We start from the raw sequence: 20153 nt of genomic DNA, 5'->3' as shown, positions 1-20153 counted from the left end.
TCAGCATCCCAGCCCAGCGCGGTGCTCCACGCCTGTAATCCCAGCACTTTGGGAGGCCGAGGCAGGTGGATCACCTGAGGTCAGGAGTTCGAGGCCAGCCTGGCCAACATGGTGAAACGCCATCTCTACTAAAAATACAAAATTAGCCAGGCATGGTGGCAAGTGCCTGTAATCCTGGCTACTCCAGGAAGCTGAGGCAGGAGAATCACTTGAACCTGGGAGGCGGAGTTTGCAGTGAGCCAAGATTGTGCCATTGCACTTCAGCCTGGGCAACAAGAACGAAACTTCGTCTCGAAAAAAAAAGAAAAGAAAAAGACTCAGCATCTCATAAAACCCCAGCTGAAAGGACAGAGAAATATGTGAGCTCTCATACATTGCTGCAAGGAATATAAAATGCTGCCGCCGCTATGGAAAAAAGTTTGGCAGTCCGTCAAAATGTCAAACAGAGTAACCATGCGCCCTGCGGTTCTCAGATCACATGAAGCCAGGAGTTCAAGACCAGCCTGGCCAACATGGCAAAACCCCGTCTCTACTGAAAATACCAAAATTAGCCAAGCGTGGTGGCGGGCACCTGTAATCCCAGCTACTAGGGAGGCTGAGGCAGGAGAATCGCTTGAACCCAGAAGGTGGAGGTTTCAGTGAGCCAAGATCATGCCATTGCACTCCAGCCTGGGTGACAGAGCAAGACTCTGTATCAAAACAAAATTATTTTAAATAAAAATAATAAAAATAAAAGACAAAAGAAAAATAGTATTTTGTGACACATGAAAATCACATGAAATTCAAATTTCAGTGTCCATAAATATTCCTAGAACACAGCCATGCCAATTCATTTATGAACCATCTGCAACAGCAGAGCTGAGTAGTTGCAACAGAGACTGCACGGCCCACAAAGCTGATCCTGAGTCTAGAAGGAAAGCAAACATGTTGACATTCAACAACGACAGCTCCCTGGGAGAAGTGCTACAAAAGGGGATGTGGTCAGGGCTCTGGAAACCTGGAGGAGATGCCCCAAGTCCAAGTTGGTGTTAGAGGAGGGAGTAAGGAGAGCAGGGGAAAAAGAAAGTGCTGGGGCCTGAAGGTGAGAGAGGAAACATGAGGAATTTGCCAACCATCCATGGCACATGGCACATGCCTCCACCCTCCCACCAGTCTGTCCTCCTCCATCAGACAGGGAGCTCCTATTAAAGAAAAGGACTTGAACCTCCCATCCAAACAAGCCTCCCTGTGTTGTGCGTCAGTTTCCTTATCTGTACGTTGGAGTTAGTAAAGTACCCACCCTTAGGTCAGTGGTTCTCAAGTGAGGGCAATTTTGCACACCTCCCAAAGAACATCAAGCAATGGTCTGGGGACATCTTTGACTGTCACAACTTGGGGGAGGGGGACATGCTTCTGGTATCTAGTGGGTAGAGGCCAGGGATGCTACTAAACATCCTCCAATCCACAGACAGCCCTCCACAACAGAGAACGATCTGGCCCTAAATGTCAATAAGCAAGAGTGTGGCTGGGCGTGGTGGCTCACGCCTGTAATCCCAGCACTTTGGGAGGCCGAGGTGGGCAGATCACGAGGTCATAAGATCGAGACCACCCTGGCTAACACGGTGAAACACTGTCTCTACTAAAAAAAAAAAAAAAAAATACAAAAATTAGCCAGGTGTGGTGGCAGGCACCTGTAGTCCCAGCTACTTGGGAGGCTGAGGCAGGAGAATGGCGTGAACCTGGGAGGCAGAGCTTGCAGTGAGCCGAGATGGCACCACTGCTCTGCAACCAGGGCGACAGATCAAGACTCTGTCTCAAAAAAAAAAAAAAAAAAGCAAGAATGCTAAGGTTAAAAAACCCTCCCTTGGCTGGGCGCGATGGCTCGTGCTTGTAATCCCAGCACTTTGGGAGGCCGAGGCAGATGGATCACCTGAGGCTAGGAATTCCAGACCAGCCTAGCCAACATAGTAAAACCCTGTCTCTACTAAAAATACAAAAAATTAGCCAGGCATGGTGGCAGGCGCCTGTAATCCCAGCTACTCAGGAGGCTGAGGTGGGACAATCGCTGGAACCCAGGAGGCGGAGGTTGCAGTGAGGCAAGATGGCGCCACTGCATTCCAGCCTGGGCGACAGAGTGAGACTCGTCTCAAAAATAAATAAATAAAATAGCCCGGGCGTGGTGGCTCATGCCGGTAATCCCAGTTCTTTGGAAGGTCGAGGCGGGCGGATCACCTGAGGTCGGTAGTTTGAGACCAGCCTGACCAACATGGAGAAACCCTGTCTCTGCTAAAAATACAAAATTAGCCAGGCGTGGTGGCACATACCTGTAATCCCAGCTACTTGGGAGGCTGAGGCAGGAGAATCACTTGAACCCGGGAGGCAGAGGTTGCGGTGAGCCGAGATCGCACCATTGCACTCCAGCACGGGCAACAAGAGCGAAACTCCGTCTAAAAATAAATAAAATAATAATAATAATTTGAAAACCTTGCCTCAGAGGGTGGAGTGGGGATTAAAGGAAATAAAGAGCTTAGAATAACAACTGTTAGCAATTAGAATTATCCTCCCTGGCCGGGTGCAGTGGCTAAAGCTGTAATCCCAGTACTTTGGGAGGCCAAGGCGGGTGGATCAGGAGTTTGAGGAGTTCGAGACCAGTCTGACTAACATGGTGAAATCCTGTCTCTATTAAAAATACAAAAATTAGCCAGGAATGCTGGTGGGTGCCCGTAATCCCAGCTACTCAGGAGGCTGAGGCAGGAGAATTGCTTGAACCTGGGAGGGGGGAGGATGCGGTGAGTAGAGATCGTGCCATTGCACTCCAGCCTGGGCGACAGAGCAAGACTCTGTCTCAAAAAAAAAGAATGATCTTTCCCGTGTCCTTTTCTTTGCCACTTTATTATATTATTATTATTATTATTTTTGAGACGGAGTGTCACTCCGTCGCCCAGGTTGGAATGCAGTGGCACAATCTTGGCTCACAGCAACCTCCACCTCCTGGATTCAAGCGATTCTCCTGCCCCAGCCTCACGAGTAGCTGGGATAACAGGCACCTGCCACCACGCCTGGCTAATTTTTGTATTTTTAGTAGAGATGAGGTTTCACCATGCTGGCCAGGCTGGTCTCAAACTCCTGTCCTCAGGTGATCCACCCGCCTTGGCCTCTCAAAATGCTGGGATTACAGGCATGAGCCACTGCACCCAGACTTCTTTGCCACTTTCTAGGGATTCACTGGTAAACCAGATAGACATGGGCCCTGCTCTCATGAGTCTGTTAGTTTCATTTTTCCAGTGAACCTGGAAGTCCCTTGATGGAAGAAAATATGTCTCTCTCTTAGGTGTGGCAGAGTTTGGGTACAGAGCAGTAGTAGTTTATAAGAATTCAAAATCTGTGAATCTGAAAGAGTGGAAAATAAAATACATTATTTATTTATTTATTTATTTGATTTTAAAATACATTTAGATATGTAATACTTCATGAATTTGTGTGTCATTCTTGCTCAGAGGCCATGCTAATTTTCTCTGTATCATTCCAATTTTAGTATATGTGCTGCCAAAGGGAGCACCAAATTTTTTTTTTTTTTTTTTTTTTTTTTTTTCTGAGACAGCGTCTCGCTTTGTCACCCAGACTGAAGTGCAGTGGCGCCATCTTGGGTCGCTGCAGCCTCAATCTCCTGGGCTCAGGTGATCCTCCCACCTCAGCCTCCTGAGTAGCTGAGACTACAGGAGTACGCCACCATGCCTAGCTAAATTCTGTAATTTTAGTAGAAACAGGTTTCACCACGTTGTCCAGGCTGGTCGCAAATTTCTGAGCTCAAGCGATCCACCTGCCTCAGCCTCCTGAAGTGCTGGGACTACAGGTATGAGCCACTGTGCCAGCTGAAATACATTTATAAAGTCTCAATATTTTTTGAGAATACAAGACCACCCAAATTAAAAATAAAACCAGAGATAACATATTCTTAAACCTACAAGGCACAGTGTATCATCCAATGTGCATCATCCAATGTGTTATTTTGTATTTTTGTTTTGTTTTGTTTTTTTTGAGACACAGTCTCGCTTTGTTGCCCAGACTGGAGTATAGTGGCACGATCTTGGCTCACTGCAACCTCTGCCTCCCGGGTTTGGGCAATTCTCCTGCCTCAGCCTTCCAAGTAGCTGGGACTACAGGCGCCCGCCACCATGCCCAGCTAATTTTTGTATTTTTAGTAGAGACGGGGTTTCACCATATTGGCCAAGCTGGTCTTGAACTCCTGACCTTGTGATCCACCTGCCTCGGCCTCCCAAAGTGCTGGGATTACAGGCATGAGCCACTGCAGCCAGCCCAATGTGTTATTTTGTTTTGCCGTTGTTTTCGTAGAGACAGGGTCTTATTCTGTCACCCAGGCTGGAGGGTAATGGCATGATCATAGCTTACTGCAGCCCTCCTATTCCTGGGCTTGAGTGATACACCTGCCTCAGCCTTCTGAGTAGCTGGGACTATAGGCACACATCACCACACCCAACTAATTTTTCTAATATTTATTTATTTATTTATCTATTTATTTTGTAAAGACAGGATCTTGCTATGCTGCCCAGGCTGGTCTGGAACTCCTGGTCTCAAGCAGTCCTCCTGCCTCAGCCTCTTAAAGTGCTGTAATTACAGATATGAGCCACTTTGCCCAACCCTTCTAATGAATTTATGCTACTGACCCTGTGGGGGAAGCAATTAGAGTGTTAAGCAGAAATACCCACCTCTGTCATTACACCAGGTCAATCGGAAAATTATGTTTTAAATTCTTCAAGAATGGGGGAGATGGCAAGCTACCACCCGAATCCATTCTCCCCTTCTCTGGCACTAGCTGGAGACACTTCCCAGCTTTCTCAGCAGTTAGGTATGACCATGTGGCTAAATTCTCTCTGGTAGAAATGTAAAGAAAAGTGGTATGTGCACCTTTCAGACTTGGCTCTTAACCCACTCCCAAAACTCCCAATGACTCAATGAATGTGTGAATGCCCCATGGCCATGTGACTTTACAGCTCTTCCCATTAGCAGGAGGAATCTCTTTCCACCAAATTGAATCTGGACTGTGATCTGGTTAGACCACAGACTGCAGTAGGAGGGAAGCTGAGCTGGTTCTAAGCCTAGTCTCAGGAGGTTTTGCAGGCTTCTGATCCTCTCTTGGGCTCCAGCTGTTGCCATGCGAACAAACCTGAGCTATCATGATGATACCATGTGATCATCCCAGCTGAAGCCACCCTAGACCAGCTTATAGCCAGCTGATCCCCAGCCTAGATCAGCAGAGCCACCTCCCCAACCACAGCTGACTATGGATAAAGATTCAGCCCAACCGAAACTAGAAGGATTTGTCCAGCTGACTGGTAGACTTGAGAAACTATTGTTTTAGGCTACTCAGTTGTGGGGTGATTTATTCTGCTGCGTAGCTAACTGGTATACTCATATTCCAAACTCTTTCTTTTTGCCCTGATTGGTTGCAGACAAAAATGAGGCTTCAGGGGTATGCAGAGCCACAAGATGGAAAGAGCCTGGATCCCTGAATGGCTGCAAAGTCCCCCAGTTCCTAGTACTGTATGCCAGCAAGAAATAAACTTCTGCCAGGCACAGTGGCTCATGCCTGTGATTCCAGCACTTTGGGAGGCCAAGGCAAGCGGATCACCTGAGGTCAGGAGTTCGAGACCAGCCTGGCCAACATGGTGAAACCCTGTCTCTACTGAAAATACAAAATTAGCTAGGCATGGTGGCACATGCCTGTAATCCCAGCTACTCGGGAGTCTGAGGCAGGAGAATCGCTTGAACCTGGGAGGCAGAGGTTGCAAAGATCGTGCCATTTCTCTCCAGCCTGGACAACAAGAGTGAAACTCTGTCTCAAAAAAGAAAGAAAAGAAAAGAAAAGAAAGAAGGAAGGAAAGAAGGAAGGAAGGAAGGAAGAAAGGAAGGAAACTCCTTTTTTTTTTTTGAGACAGAGTCTCGCTCTGTTCCCCAGGCTGGAGTGCAGTGGCGCAATCTCAGCTCACAGCAAGCTCCGCCTCCTGGGTTCATGCCATTCTCCTGCCTCAGCCTCCCGAGTAGCTGGGACTACAGGCGCCCACCACCACGCCCGGCTAATTTTTTGTATTTTTAGTAGAGACGGGGTTTCACCATGTTAGCCAGGATGGTCTTCATCTCCTGACCTCGTGATCCGCCTGCCTCGACCTCCCAAAGTGCTGGAATTACAGGTATGAGCCACCGCGCCCGGCCTAGAAAGAAACTTCTAATATGTTGAGTATGTTTGGGTATCTTTTTTTCTTTTTTTTTTTTTTAAGGCTAGTCAAGTGAAGCAGTAGGAGTGGAGAAGAAAGTTCAGGTATCTTTGTCAAAGAGGCTTAACTTACCCTAAGGAATAAAATTTTAATTATATGAGCTCTTCACGAAAAGCATTTCATGCACAAAACGTACCTCTAGGCCATAACATACACAATGCAGGTTCCAGGTGGCTAGTGAACAAACCTTAGTCTCCGCTTCTCAGAGATATTCAGTGCATAATTTCGAAGGGATTGGCTGCTGAGGTTTTCAGCGATTCTGTCCTCCAGCTGGGAGCTGTAAGAGTCGGTTGACTTTAGCAAAGTGCCGCTTTGCTTGTCCCGGGAATGGACAGTCGTTCTCCTGCGTGCAATGGACCGGTAGCTTGGCAATTCTTGGAGGAAGTTCACAGGTGGAGAGGAGAAGCAACTGGCATCTAGAGAGAGGTTCTCTTTGTAAAAGAAAAGAAAAAGCCATCATTCACTCCAGTGAGTTTGGAAGCCAAGCAGGAAACTTAGATCTTGGGCATCATCACTGACCCTTGCAGATAGTTACTAGCCTGGGTCTGTGAGGACAGCATTTTGACCTTATTATATTTACCAAAGTGGTGCTCAGGACAATGAAATCATCTGCAGATGGGCTCACTTTCTGCAGATGCGTTTGCAGACATGCTTTAAATTGCACAACATCTGATTTCCAGTGATTGGCTGCAGCCACTAGCTAAAAGCATGGCCTTGGGCAAGTTATCTAAACTTGCCCAAAGTTTTAAATATTTTAAATATTTGTCAAATGGGGCTAGTAATATTTGCTCCAATTTCCTCCCACAGTGTAGGGTATAGTAATGTATTCAATAAAACTCTAAAAAGCGTAAAGTATACTATGCAAATCCATGGCAACAACATCAACAACAATAATAGCATTTCCTGTGTGTCAGGCATGGTGTTAAGAGCTTCACACGTATTCATGGGATCCGGACTGGCCTCCTGATCTGCTTGGACCAACAGAACAGAGCAGAAGTGATGCTGGGCCAGTTCTAAGGCCAGCCTTAAGAGGTCTTGTAGACTTCTCCTTCTCTCTGGAGCCCAGCCAGAACAAGCCTGAGCGAGCCTGCCGGAAGATGAGACTACGTGGGATGACCGCCCTAGCTGAGGCCACTCCAGACCAGCCTTCAGCCAGCTTGACCGCCCTGTTAACCACAGACACTTAGAATGAATGACATTCCCAATTTACTTGCATTTAGAGAGCGGGTGATTGGGCGCACGGCAGACAAATCCAGGGTTGACTCCAAAACCCTTATTTCTATATCAGGCCAGTGCTAGAAGTCAAGCTTTGCTGTGTCTTGGGCAGCAGGCTAAGGCAGGTGGGCTTTCTGCTGAAGGGGAGGGAAGCTACCTTCAAGATGGGTTTTACCCCTCATCGGATTTTAGTTGCAGGAAGATCAGTCTGAGTAGAGACAGACAGGACTCAGGGAGAAGAGGGGGCAGGCAGCCATAATTACCTAAGCAATTACCCCTACGCAGTAAAGCTTCTACAGCTTCTTGATCGAAGCTAAATGTTTGCGTGTGGATCCCCACTCTGTCACTTATTAGCTCTGTGTCTTTGGGAAAGTTACTTAACCTTTTTAAGCTCTGTTTCCTCATCTCAAATATTCATTCAACAGCTCTATCTACCATGTGTCCTATCTGGAGTTAAGGGAACTGCAGTGAACAAGGCAAGTGCCCTACTCACGTGGCAGTTATATTCTGAGATGGGGGAGAGGGAGATCAAATAATAAACAGGCAGTAAATATTAAGCCAGGAAGTGACACGTGCAATGAAAAAAAAAAGAACAGAGTGGTGTCAGGGGACAGAGGTGATATGAGGAGGGGTGAACTGTTTTTGATAAGGTGGGGTCAGGTACGGTCTCTCTTTAAAGGTGACATTTAGATGAATGAAGGGAAGGGGTGACACCCCTGGATATTTGGGGAAAAGCACCCCAGGCAGAGGGAACCCATAAGTGGAAAGGCCCAGCGGCAGAAGTGTGTGTGACAGGTTGGAGGAAGAGTGAATGAGCAAGAACCTGGTAGGCGGTTTTGTTGGTGGCCTCCAGTGAGCCACACTGGCCCTCTGCGTGGTCCCCTCCTTGGATTTGCACAGGACCTGTGCTTGCTTTAACCAAAGGACTCAATGGAAGTAATGCTCTGCCATTTCCAGCCCAAAGTCATAAGAGGGCCTTGCAGTAGCCACTTCTGTGCTCTTGGGCCAGGGCTGCCTGGAAGGAAGTCCAACTACCTAGGACAACGAGGTGGAGAGGAAGAGCCCCTAAGCCTACAAAAACAAGGACCTGGGTGATTGCAAGAACCAAGGCCCCAGGCTCATGTCTTCAACGCCCTGGGACAGCCAGGCACAGTGGCTCACACCTGGATTACACCTGTAATCCCAGCACTTTGAGAGGCCAAGGCAGGTGGATCGCCTGAGATGGGGAGTTCAAGACCAGCCTGGCCAATATGGTGAAATTCCATCTCTACTAAAAATAGAAAAAAAAAAAAAAAAAAATTAGCTGGGCATGGTGGCATGCGCCTGTAATCCCAGCTACTCACAAGGCTGAGGTAGGAGAATAGCTTGAACCCGGGAGGCAGAGGTTGCAGTGAGCCAAGATTGGACGACTGCACTCCAGCCTGAGTGACAGAGCAAGACTTCATCTCAAAAAAAGCAAAACAAAAGAAAACAACAGCAACAAAAATCCCTGGGGCATCCTCACCAGGCATCGCCGTGATGAGGCCATCTTGGGCACTCCAGCCCCAGCAGACATCCCAGGCAGCAGGGCAAGCGGGCTCCCCCATGCCCCGAGTCATCCCTGATGCACAGAATCAGCAAAATTAATAACATGGCTTAAGCCAGTACGTTTGGAGCAGTGTGTTGAGCAACAATAGGTATTTAGGACAGGGAGAATGGAAACGCTGAAGTCAGAAGGGTGGCTGGGGTCGGACCAAGCCGGACTTTGTAGGCCGTGGCAGAACCTTGAGATGTCATGCTTCGACTGCGTTTTTTTTTTTTTTTTTTTTTTTGAGACGGAGTCTCGCTCTGCCGCCCAGGCTGGAGTGCAGTGGCCGGATCTCAGCTCACTGCAAGCTCCGCCTCCGGGGTTTACGCCATTCTCCGGCCTCAGCCTCCCGAGTAGCTGGGACTACAGGCGCCCGCCACCACGCCCGGCTAGTTTTTTGTATTTTTAGTAGAGACGGGGTTTCACTGTGTTAGCCAGGATGGTCTCGATCTCCTGACCTCGTGATCCGCCCGTCTCGGCCTCCCAAAGTGCTGGGATTACAGGCTTGAGCCACCGCGCCCGGCCTCGACTGCGTTTTAAAGGTCACCCTGGGCCGGGCGTGGTGGCTCATGCCTGTAATCCCAGCACTTTGGGAGGCCGAGGCGGTCGGATCACAAGGTCAGGAGATCGAGACCATCCTGGCTAACATGGTGAAACTCTGTCTCTACTAAAAATACAAAAAATTAGCCGGGCGTGGTGGCGGGCGCCTGTAGTCCCAGTCACTCGGGAGGCTGAGGCAGGAGAATGGCGTGAACCCGGGAGGCAGAGCTTGTAGTGAGCCGAGATCGTGCCACTGCACTCCAGCCTGGGCGACAAACTGAGAATCTGTCTCAAAGGGAAAAAAAAAGGTCACCCTGGGCCCGGCACGGTGGCTCACACCTGTAATTCCAGCACTTTGGGAGGCCAAGGCGAGGGGATCACCTGAGGCCAGGAGTCCAAGACCAGCCTGACCAACATGGAGAAACCCCGTCTCTACTAAAAATACAAAATTAGCTGGGCACGGTGGCGCATGCCTGTAATCCCAGCTATTCAGGATCGCTTGAACCCAGGAGGCGGAGGTTGCAGTGCGCTGAGATCATGCCATTGCACTCCAGCCTGGGCAACAAGAGCGAAACTCCATCTCAAAAAACAAAAAGGTCACCCTGGAGGCTGCAAGGCTGAGGTCAGGACTTGCTACACAGCCTGTTTATGAACATTAAAGAGGATCACATGGGTAGATGGTCCCAGGCAGTGCTTGGCACACACAGAGCTCCATAAAGGCACTAACTGGATGAGGATGGGCAGGGGCAGGGCCCGGTGGGGACCGGTCAAGGCCTGGCTCTGGCACTGTAATCTTTGCCTTTCTCGGATGGGCAAGTTCAGACACAATGGAGCAGCTGTCCCACTGTAGATGACACACGGACACGTGGCTGGGGCCCTGCCAATCTCCATGCGCAAGTCTGCGAGCCTCACCCACCCTTCTACCTCCCTGCCTAGCACACCCTGAGGATATGACACACTTCCATTAGTGGTAGTGGCTCCCTCGAGCCAATATGAGGGTAGGGCGGGTGTGGACCCTGAGAAGGAAAAGGGTCTAAGCCATGCATGGAGGCTACCCTCCCGCTAGCAGAAACAAAGAGCTATTATTAACCACGAACAAAGGTCTTTGAATATAGAACAGCATGGACCTACTGAATATTCAACTGCCGTGGGGTCAGGGCCCCCAAGCTGGAGCCTGGGTTGGTTTAAAACACTGGCCTCTCACCCACCAGCCAAGCCACCCCAGGAGGGACCACAGCTGCCTCAGAATCACATTTTTCTCATCTCAGGAATGGAGGATCTAATACCATGGGCCTCATCAGCACAATGGTGAGGAAGGAGTTGCAAACGGCATGAATAACACCAGCTAAGATTTCTTGAGTACTTGCCTACCTTGTAACAGGCTATTTAAAGTATTTAACATGCGGGCTGGGTGTGGGGGCTCACGCCTGCAATCCCAGCACCTTTGGCGGCCGAGGCGGGTGGATCAGGAGGTCAGGAGATCGAGACCATCCTGGCTAACACAGTGAAAGTCTGTCGCTACTAAAAATACAAAAAATTAGCCGGGCATAGTAGTAGATGCCTGTAGTCCCAGCTACTTGGGAGGCTGAGGCAGGAGAATGGCATGAACCCGGGAGGCAGAGTTTGCAGTGAGCTGAGATTGCGCCACTGCACTCCAGCCTGGGCGACAGAGCAAGAATCTGTCTCAGAAAAAAAGAAATACATTAAAAAAAAAAGTATTTAACATGCATTGTCACACTTAATACTCCAAACTACTCTTTGGAGAGAATTATCCCCATTGTGCCGGCGTGGTCTCAGCTACTTTGGGAGGCTAAAGCAGAAGGATTGCTTGAGCCCAGGAATTCAAGACCAGCCTGGTCAACATAACAATACTCCAATTCCAAGGAAAAAAAAAAACCCGAAAGTCAAACAAAATCATTATCTCCATGTTACAGATGAATACCTGAGGCTCAGACAATTAGTAAGTGTTGCTTGCTTACACAGTAAGTGTTGGAACTAGGAACACATCACAGGCTGATCAGACCCCAAAGCTGTAGTCTTCACCATGAAAAAATTCAGGTGGTCGCGGATTTACAAGTGCTTTGTAAATGTTAAAATGCCATATAAGCCGGGTACGGTGGCTCATGCCTGTAATCCTAGCGCTTCGGGAGGCTGAGGCAGGTAGATCACTTGAGGTCATGAGTTCAAGACCAGCCTGGCCAACATGGTGAAACCTCGTCTCTACTAAAAATACAAAAATTAGCTGGGCGTGGTGGCGGGTGCCTGTAATCCCAGCTACTCAGGAGGCTGAGGCAGGAGGCGGAGGTTGCAGTGAGTCAAGATCACGCCGCTGCACTCCAACCTGGGCAGCAGAGCAAGACTCCATCCCAAAAAAATATACAAATAAATAAATAAAATAAAAATAAAATTCCACACAAATCAACTAGGTAATTAGCCTGTTTTTCATACACCACCTACCCCCTCCCAGGAAGAACTGTTCTGATTTTTCCTCTTTAGACACTCCAGGGAAGTTCCTCAACTTCAAACAAAAAATGTCACGACCATGTCTTCAAACACAGGCATCATTATTTTTATAACTAGGCTCCACCCCCTCTTGTTTCCGTATAGGAACATACACTTTTCCCAGCATGACGTCACCTCATTCCTCACGCCAACCTGCAGAGTAAGCGCAGAGGGCTTCACTGCCCTGGCTTTTTTTTTTTTTTTTTTTTTTTTAGAGATAGGATCTTGCTCTATTGCCCAGGCTGGAGTGTACCTTAAACTCCTGGGCTCCAGTGATCCTCCCACCGCAGCCTCCCAGATAGCTGGGATTATAGATGCACACCACTACACCTGGCTGATTTTTTAATTTTTCAGTTTTTAGCAGAAACGGGGTCTTGCTTTGTTGCCTAGGCTGGTATCAAACTCCTGGGCTGAAGTGATCCTCCTGCCTTGGGCCTCCCAAAGGGTTGGGATTATAGGCATAAGCCACCACCCTTGGCCTGCTCTGGCTTTCCAACAGGGAAACTGAGGCCCAGGCTTGGTGACTTGCCCAAGGCTTGAGTGTCAAGACAGACTCCTGGTTGTACCGCAGGTCATTTCACCACTGAGAGCCTTGATGTTCTCCTCATCCTTAAAGAAGATGTCTCATTACAGTTATTGTCAGACGTTCTACGGAATTGGTCCAGCCAAGAGCCTTGCTGTTGCGATGGCCACTGTAGTCCTGTGGTCAGCGTGGGCTGCTGTTGACCATCTGCACAGGAGTGGGTAGCATATTTCAGATACCGGGGTGCCTCTAAGAATGCCTAGAACTTCTTGGTCACTGGAGCCAGATTTCAGCAATTAGGAGATTATTACTTAGGCGGGAGAATGACTGGGTAATTCCAGGAGACACGAGGGAGCAGGGCCAGGCATAACCAATTTTTCTGCCATATACTATTCTTCCAGGTTAAGGACAAAGTCTTTCTGAGGCTTAAAAGCAGTGTCCTGCTCATAGAAGGCCCTCCATCTGGGCTGAGCACTGTGATTCATGCCTGTAATCCCAGCATTTTGGGAGGCCAAGGCGGGTGGATCACCTGAGGTCAGGAGTTCAAGACCAGCCTGACCAACATGGTGAAATCCTGTCTGTACTGAAAAAATACAAAATTAGCTGGGCGTGGTGATGCATGCGCCTGTAATTCCACTACTTGGGAGGCTGAGGCAGGAAAATCGCTTGAACCCAGGAGGCAGGGGTTGCAGTGAGCCGAGATCACTCCATCACACTCCAGCCTGGACAACAAGAGCAAAACTCCATCTCAAAAAATTTAAAAAATTAAAAAAGTTTAAAAAAAGAAGGCCCTCCATCTGAAGAATGAATGAATGAATGAATGAATGAGCAGCGCAGAGGCAGGCACATCTTGAGAGCATCGTGAGGTCCTAACTTTCTTGGCAACATTTCCCACAAGACACCACATCCTACCAACAGGCATGAACCCTCCCAGGAAGTGGGCACCAGCCAAGTATGATCTAAAGGGCACTAAAACCACCACCACCTCCCCCCCCCGTCCTAGCCAAGAACCTTGCCCAACCGTATTTGGTGCTGAGTTCACAGCAGAGGTTTGTTTCCCACGCAAAGTATCGCGGAAACTCTGGGTAAAAAGAGACTTCGTAGGTCACTGGGTCCAGGCCTCTCACCAGCTGCTATGGGAATTAGTTCTGTTTGACAACTTGTATGGAGCCTCTCTCCGTGCCAGACTCCAGACTGAGGGCTGGGACTCTGGAGAAGATGAACGCTTGCTCTCTGCCTTGATGAGCTTTTGCTCACTCCTTCGAACACCACATAGCTCCTAAGTGCCCACTCCACCGCACTCACTCACCCTCGTTACTACTCTATCCTTTTTTCTGTTGTTTGTTTAAGACAGGGTTTTGCTCTGTTGCCCAGGCTAGAGTGTGGTGGTGCCAACATAACTCACTGCAGCCTTGATCTCCCAGGTTCAAGCAATACTCTTCACCTCAGCCTCCTGAGTAGCTGGGACCACAGGTGTGCACCACTACACCCAGTTAATATACATATATTTTAGTAGAGATGAGGTTTTGTTATGTGGCCCAGGCTAGTCTCGAACTTCTGGACTCAAGTGATCCTCCCCGCCTCAGCCTCCCAAAGTGCTGGGATTATAGGTGTGAACCACCACAACTGGCCTAGTCTGTTCTTTTTAATCGTTTACTTGTGGTGTGTTGTCTCTGACTCTATAACCTCTATGAAGGCAGGGACCTTGTCTCTTTCTGTCACCGCTGAATTACCAGGGTCTAGCACAGAGCCTGGTACATGACAGATGCTTAATAAATACCTTCTAAGTTGAATGAATGAATAATTCAGGAATGAATGAATTTGGTGCTGAGGATACAAGATACGTTACATCACCCACCAAGCCAACCAAAGTACTTTAAATACCAGGAAAGCAAGGATGTCAAAAAAATGAGAAAAAGATTTTAGGAATTTAAACCTTGAATATTATTCTTTTCTATATGAATGATGTATTTTTTTCACAATACAAAACGTTTTGTTGTTTTGTGTTTTTTTGTTGTTTTTGTTTGTTTGTTTGTTTGTTTTTTGAGACGGAGTCTCGCTCTGTCGCCCAGGCTGGAGTGCAGTGGCCGGATCTCAGCTCACTGCAAGCTCTGCCTCCTGGGTTTACGCCATTCTCCTGCCTCAGCCTCGTGAGTAGCTGGGACTACAGGCGCCCGCCACCTTGCCCATCTAGTTTTTTGTATTTTTTAGTAGAGACGGGGTTTCACCGTGTTAGCCAGGATGGTCTCGATCTCCTGACCTCGTGATCCGCCCATCTCGGCCTCCCAAAGTGCTGGGATTACAGGCTTGAGCCACCGCGCCCGGCCTGTTGTTTTGTTTTTGAGACAGGGTCTCACTCTGTCACCCATGCTAGAGTACAGTGGTGCCATTTCCACTCACTCTGCCTCCCAGGCTCAAGCAATCCTCCGGCCTCAGCTTCCCAAGTAGCTGGGACTACAGGTGTGCGCCACCACACCTGGTCAATTTTTTGTATTTTTTTGTAGAGATGGGGTTTTACCATATTACCCAGACTGGTCTCAAACTCCTGGACCCAAGCAATGCACCTGCTTCCACCTCCCAAAGTATTGAAATTACAGGGGTGAGCCACCGCACCTGGAACAAAAATAATTTAAAGAGTAAAAAACGCTGGCAAAAAATATTGACTGAGATTTTGACCGTATGTTACATTCTTCCTATTTCAGGTACTTTACACAAACCAGCCCTATTGGAAATGTGCTTTGCTTTTCTTTCTTGTGAAATGATAAAATGTCATGCACACACACACAATTTGATATCACTGATAAGTCAATGTAGATATCAATCTCAGAACATTATGGACTTCTTTTCACTTGAATTGTTTTTATTTTTGTTTTTGCTTTTGAGACAGAGTCTTGCACTGTCACCCAGGCTGGAGTGCAGTGGCGCAATCTCGGCTCACTGCAACCTCTGCCTCCCGGGTTCAAGCGATTCTCCTGCCTCAGCCACCCAAGTAGCTAGGATTACAGGCGTGCGCCACCACACCCAGCTAATTTTTTGTATTTTTAGTAAAGACAAGATTTCACCATGTTGGCCAGGCTGCTCTCGAACTCTTGGCCTCAAATGATCCACTTGCCTCGGCCTCCCGAAGTGCTGGGATTACAGGCGTGAGCCACCGCGCCCGGCTGAATTGTTTTTATTTTGGATGTCAGGTGAAGGTAGAGTGTCCAGATAATCTGTGCTTACAGCTACCAAAGGGCCTTAATCCAAGAACTCATAAAGTCCCTCAACAGGGCGTGGTGGCTCACGCCTGTAATCCCAACACTTTGGGAGGCTGAGGTGGGCAGATCACGAGATCAGGAGATCAAGACCATCCTGGCTAACACGGTGAAACCCCATCTCTACTAAAAATACAAAAAAATTAGCCGGGCAAGGTGGTGGGTGCCTGTAGTCCCAGTTACTCGGGAGGCTGAGGCAGGAGAATGGCGTGAACTCGGGAGGCAGAGCTTGCAGTGAGCTGAGATCGTGCCCTGCACTCCAGCCTGGATGACAGGGTGTGACTCCGTCTCAAAGAAAAAAAAAGTCCCCGGACTCTAGTTGAAGCTGCTATGACATGTCAATCAAGTGCAAGAAGCCCTCCAAAGCCAGGGACTCATCACTGCCCTGCTCCTGGAAAGACCCATCTATCCATTCACTTATTCACCCACCACTCAGTCACTCAGAAACATTTACTGAGCAACTGTCGCCACTCAAGCACTGTTCTAGGACTACAACATAGCCTTGAACACCACACACCATTTCCCTGCTTTTATGAAACTTGCATTCTATTTGGAGGAGACAGACATTAAACAAGTAAAAACAATGTACTTCGGATGTTGATAAGTGCGTGGAGAAAAATAAGTCAGGGCGCCGGGCATGGTGGCTCACCATTTGTTGGGCTTCTGCAATGAAGGGCATGTTCTATATCTGCACTGTCCAATACAGTGGCCACTGGCCACATGGGACTATTAAGCAATTGAAATATGACTGGCTGGGTGCAGTGGCTCACGCCTATAATCCCAACACTTTGAGAGGATGAGGTGGGAGGATGGCTTGAACCCAGGAGTTCAAGACCAATCTGGACACCATAGTGAGACCCTGTCTCTACAAAAAAAATAAAATATTTTTTGGCTGAGGTGGGAGGAGTGCTTGAGCCCGGAAGGTCGAGGCTGCAGTGAGCTGTGATTGAAGCAATGCACGCCAACCTTGGTGACAGAGCAAGACACTGTCTCAAAATAAATAAATAAATACAGCCTAGAGGGGCCTCATTCGCAGGAGCCCAGTGCTTAGTCTGAGTGGGGAGGAGCCAGAGGCCCTGGTAACCTCCCGGATCTCTTAGACTTCGTAACAGTAGTGTCAGGAGAAACTGCATGAGTCACGCCAACTGGCACCTGGGTGGGGCTGGTGACTGGCTAGTCTAAGGCTTTACAAACAGATGAGCAAACAGCCTTCAGGAGCAGTGACTAACTCCATCATTAGAGCTGCTGCTGGGTCTGGAACTCAAGCCCCTGCTTTTCATGCCCATGGAGTATCTGGTCGGGTGTCTGTGGGGCAGTTACTGCGATTCTGTCTATCTGAGAAGGTGGCAAGGCCTGTCAGTTAAGAGCAACCCACCCTGCCTGGATTTGGACCCCAGCCTCACTTGCTGCCTGCATAACCTGGCAAGTTTCTTGATCATTCCATGCCTCAGTTTTCCCACCAATAAAATGGGGACAGAGGTTCCTACCTCCTATAGCTGTCCTGAGGATTAGATGGCAATTACATGTAACATGCTTAGAACAGAGGTCAGCAAACATTTTCTGTAAAGAGGTAAGAATTTACTATTTGCAATTACTCAGCTTTGTCCTTGTAGCAGGAAAGCAGCCACAGATAATCCATAAATGAATGGGCATGGCTGTGTTCTACTAAAGGTTTATTTACAAAAAAAAAAAAGGTTGGCCAGGCTTGGTAGCTCACACCTGTAATTCCAGCACTTTGGGAGGCCGAGGCAGGTGGATCACGAGGACAGGAGTTCAAGACCAGCCTGGCCAAGATGGTGATACCCCATCTCTACCAAAAATACAAAACAATTAGCTGGGCATGGTGGCAGGTACCCGTAATCCCAGCTACTCGGGAGGCTGAGGCAGAGAATTGCTTGAACCAGGGAGGTGGAGGTTGCAGTGAGCTGAGATGGCACCACTGTACTCCAGCCTGAGCAACAAAGCGTGACTCCATCCAAAAAAAAAAAAGGCCAGGCCCGGTGGCTCATGCCTGTAATCCCAGCACTTTGGGGGTGGATCACGACGTCAGGAGATCAAGACCATCCTGGCTAACACGGTGAAACCCCATCACTACTAAAAATATAAAAAATTAGCTGGGCGTGGTGGCGGGCGCCTGTAGTCCCAGCTACTTGGGAGGCTGAGGCAGAAGAATGGCGTGAACCCAGGAGGCAGAGCTTGCAGTGAGCCGACATCGCGCCACTGCACTCCAGCCTGGGCGATGGAGCGAGACTCTGTCTCATTAAAAAAAAAAAAAGAAAGAAAGAAAAAAAAGGCTGGGCCGGGCGCGGTGGCTCAAGCCTATAATCCCAGCACTTTGGGAGGCCGAGACAGGCGGATCACGAGGTCAGGAGATCGAGACCATCCTGGCTAACATGGTGAAACCCCGTCTCTACTAAAAAATACAAAAAACTAGCCGGGCGAGGTGGCTGGCGCCTGTAGTCCCAGCTACTCCGGAGGCTGAGGCAGGAGAATGGCGTGAACCCGGGAGGCGGAGCTTGCATTGAGCTGAGATCCGACCACTGCACTCCAGCCTGGGCGGCAGAGCGAGACTCCGTCTCAAAAAAAAAAAAAAAAAAAAAAAAAGAAAAAAAAAGGCTGGATTTAGCACAGGAGTTGTTTGCAGATCCTTGGCTCAAAACACTGCCTGAGGCCGGGTGCGGTGGCTCACACCCATAATTCCAGCACTTTGGAGGCCAGAGGCGGGTGGATCACCTGAGGTCAGGAGTTGAAGACCAGCCTGGCCAACATTGCGAAACCCTGACTCTACTAAAAATACAAAAATTAGCCGAGTATGGTGTCAGGTGCCTGTAATCCCAGCTACTTGTGGGGATAAGGCAGGAGAATCGCTTGAATCCAGGAGTCAGAGGTTGCAGTGAGCCGAGATCACGCCACTGGACTCCAGTCTGGGTGACAGAGTGAGACCCTGTCTCAAAAAATAAAAAGGCCGGGCATGGTGGCTCACACCTGTAATCCCAGCACTTTAAGAGGCCGAGGCAGGCTGATCACCTGAGGTCAGGAGTTCGAGACCAGACTGGCCAATGTGGTGAAACCCTGTCTTTACTAAAAATACAAAAATTAGCCGGGCATGGTGGCACGCACCTGTAATCCCAGCTACTCGGGAAGCTAAGGCACAAGAATTGCTTGAACCCAAGAGGCAGAGGTTGCAGTGAGCCGAGATCACACCACTGTACTTCAGCCTGGGCGACAGAGCTAGATTCCATCTCAGAAAAATAAAATAAAAAGGAGTCACCTCCCCCAAGAGGCCTATGGACCACCCCATCTGAGTAGGCTACTCTTCCTTCTCTATCTTACCATCTTGTTTGTTTCCGTCCCAGTAGTTAGGGCTACCTCCGATAATCCTATTTGTCTCTTTACTGTTTGGTGCGTCTCGCTTGACTAGAAGCTCCATGAAAGCAGAGACCCTACCTGCCTCCTTTGCCACTAGAACCCCAAGGCCTGGTATGTGATGATCCCTCAGGGCCCATTATTTGCTTCCCTTCCTCCTCCTCTAAGAGTGGAGACAGAACATCAGAAGGTCTAAGCAGACCCAGACCCAAACAATCTAAGAGGAAACCAGATTGTGACAAAGGTCAGAAGCTGAAAAGTTATTTCCGCCTTTTATCCCTCTAAATTCTTCACTTCCTGAAAAAACAAACAAGAAAAAGCCACTGAGGGCCCCTGGACTTAATCCAGGCCTGAGTTGCTGGGCAGAGGTCAGTCTTGTCCAGACATGGGAAAAAAATAACTCAAGTCAGACGGGTGGGTCACCAGAGAAAGAATCCAGCCTGCGAATGGCCTGTGCAATCTTCAGCTCTGTCCAGACCTGCCTCCCTCTGGTGATGCCTTTAAAGGTGGTAAGTGACCTGGACAAATGGGCTTAGAAGATAAGAGGGAAAAACAAATATCACAGGTCAGATGGTTATGTGTCTTTCAAGTTTAATACCATCTACTGGACTGAAAGACGTCCAAAGAATAGTTACTCAACTACATAAATTCCCTTTTTTTTTTTTTTTTTGAGACAGAGTCTCGATATGTTGCCCATGCTGGAGTGCAATGGTATGATCTTGGCTCACCACAACCTCTGCCTCCCAGGCTCAAGTCATTCTCCTGCCTCAGCTTCCCAAGTAGTTAGGACTACAGGCATGTGCCACCACGCTCGGTTAATTTTTGTATTGTTAGTAGAGATGGGGTTTCGCCATGTTGACCAGGCTGGTCTCATACTCCTGACCTCAGGTGATCCACCCGCCTCGGCCTCCCAA

At 48.6% G+C, this 20153-nt stretch overlaps 1 protein-coding gene and 1 non-coding gene across 4 annotated transcripts in view; both read right to left on the bottom strand.

The window, feature by feature from the left end:
• TMC7 (transmembrane channel like 7) overlaps positions 1-20153 on the bottom strand; it is a 70725-nt gene that overhangs the window by 45785 nt on the left and 4787 nt on the right. For 2 of the 3 annotated variants that reach the window (XM_015442115.4, XM_045382899.3), the window contains exon 2: positions 6460-6703. In XM_015442115.4, the coding sequence (XP_015297601.3) occupies positions 6460-6703 (244 nt within the window). Of the gene's footprint in view, positions 1-2303; positions 2427-6459; positions 6704-20153 lie in introns of all 3 variants that reach the window. The other variant, XM_074027815.1, reaches the window with a different exon arrangement.
• LOC123570760 (U6 spliceosomal RNA) lies at positions 3432-3538 on the bottom strand. The gene has a single exon (XR_006695005.1). It is a non-coding gene; the product is annotated as a U6 spliceosomal RNA (small nuclear RNA).

This window comes from Macaca fascicularis, chromosome 20 (assembly GCF_037993035.2).
Source record: "Macaca fascicularis isolate 582-1 chromosome 20, T2T-MFA8v1.1".
Taxonomy (NCBI): domain Eukaryota; kingdom Metazoa; phylum Chordata; class Mammalia; order Primates; family Cercopithecidae; genus Macaca; species Macaca fascicularis.
Note: the sequence above shows the minus strand (reverse complement) of the source record. Positions and strands in the feature narration are given on the sequence as shown.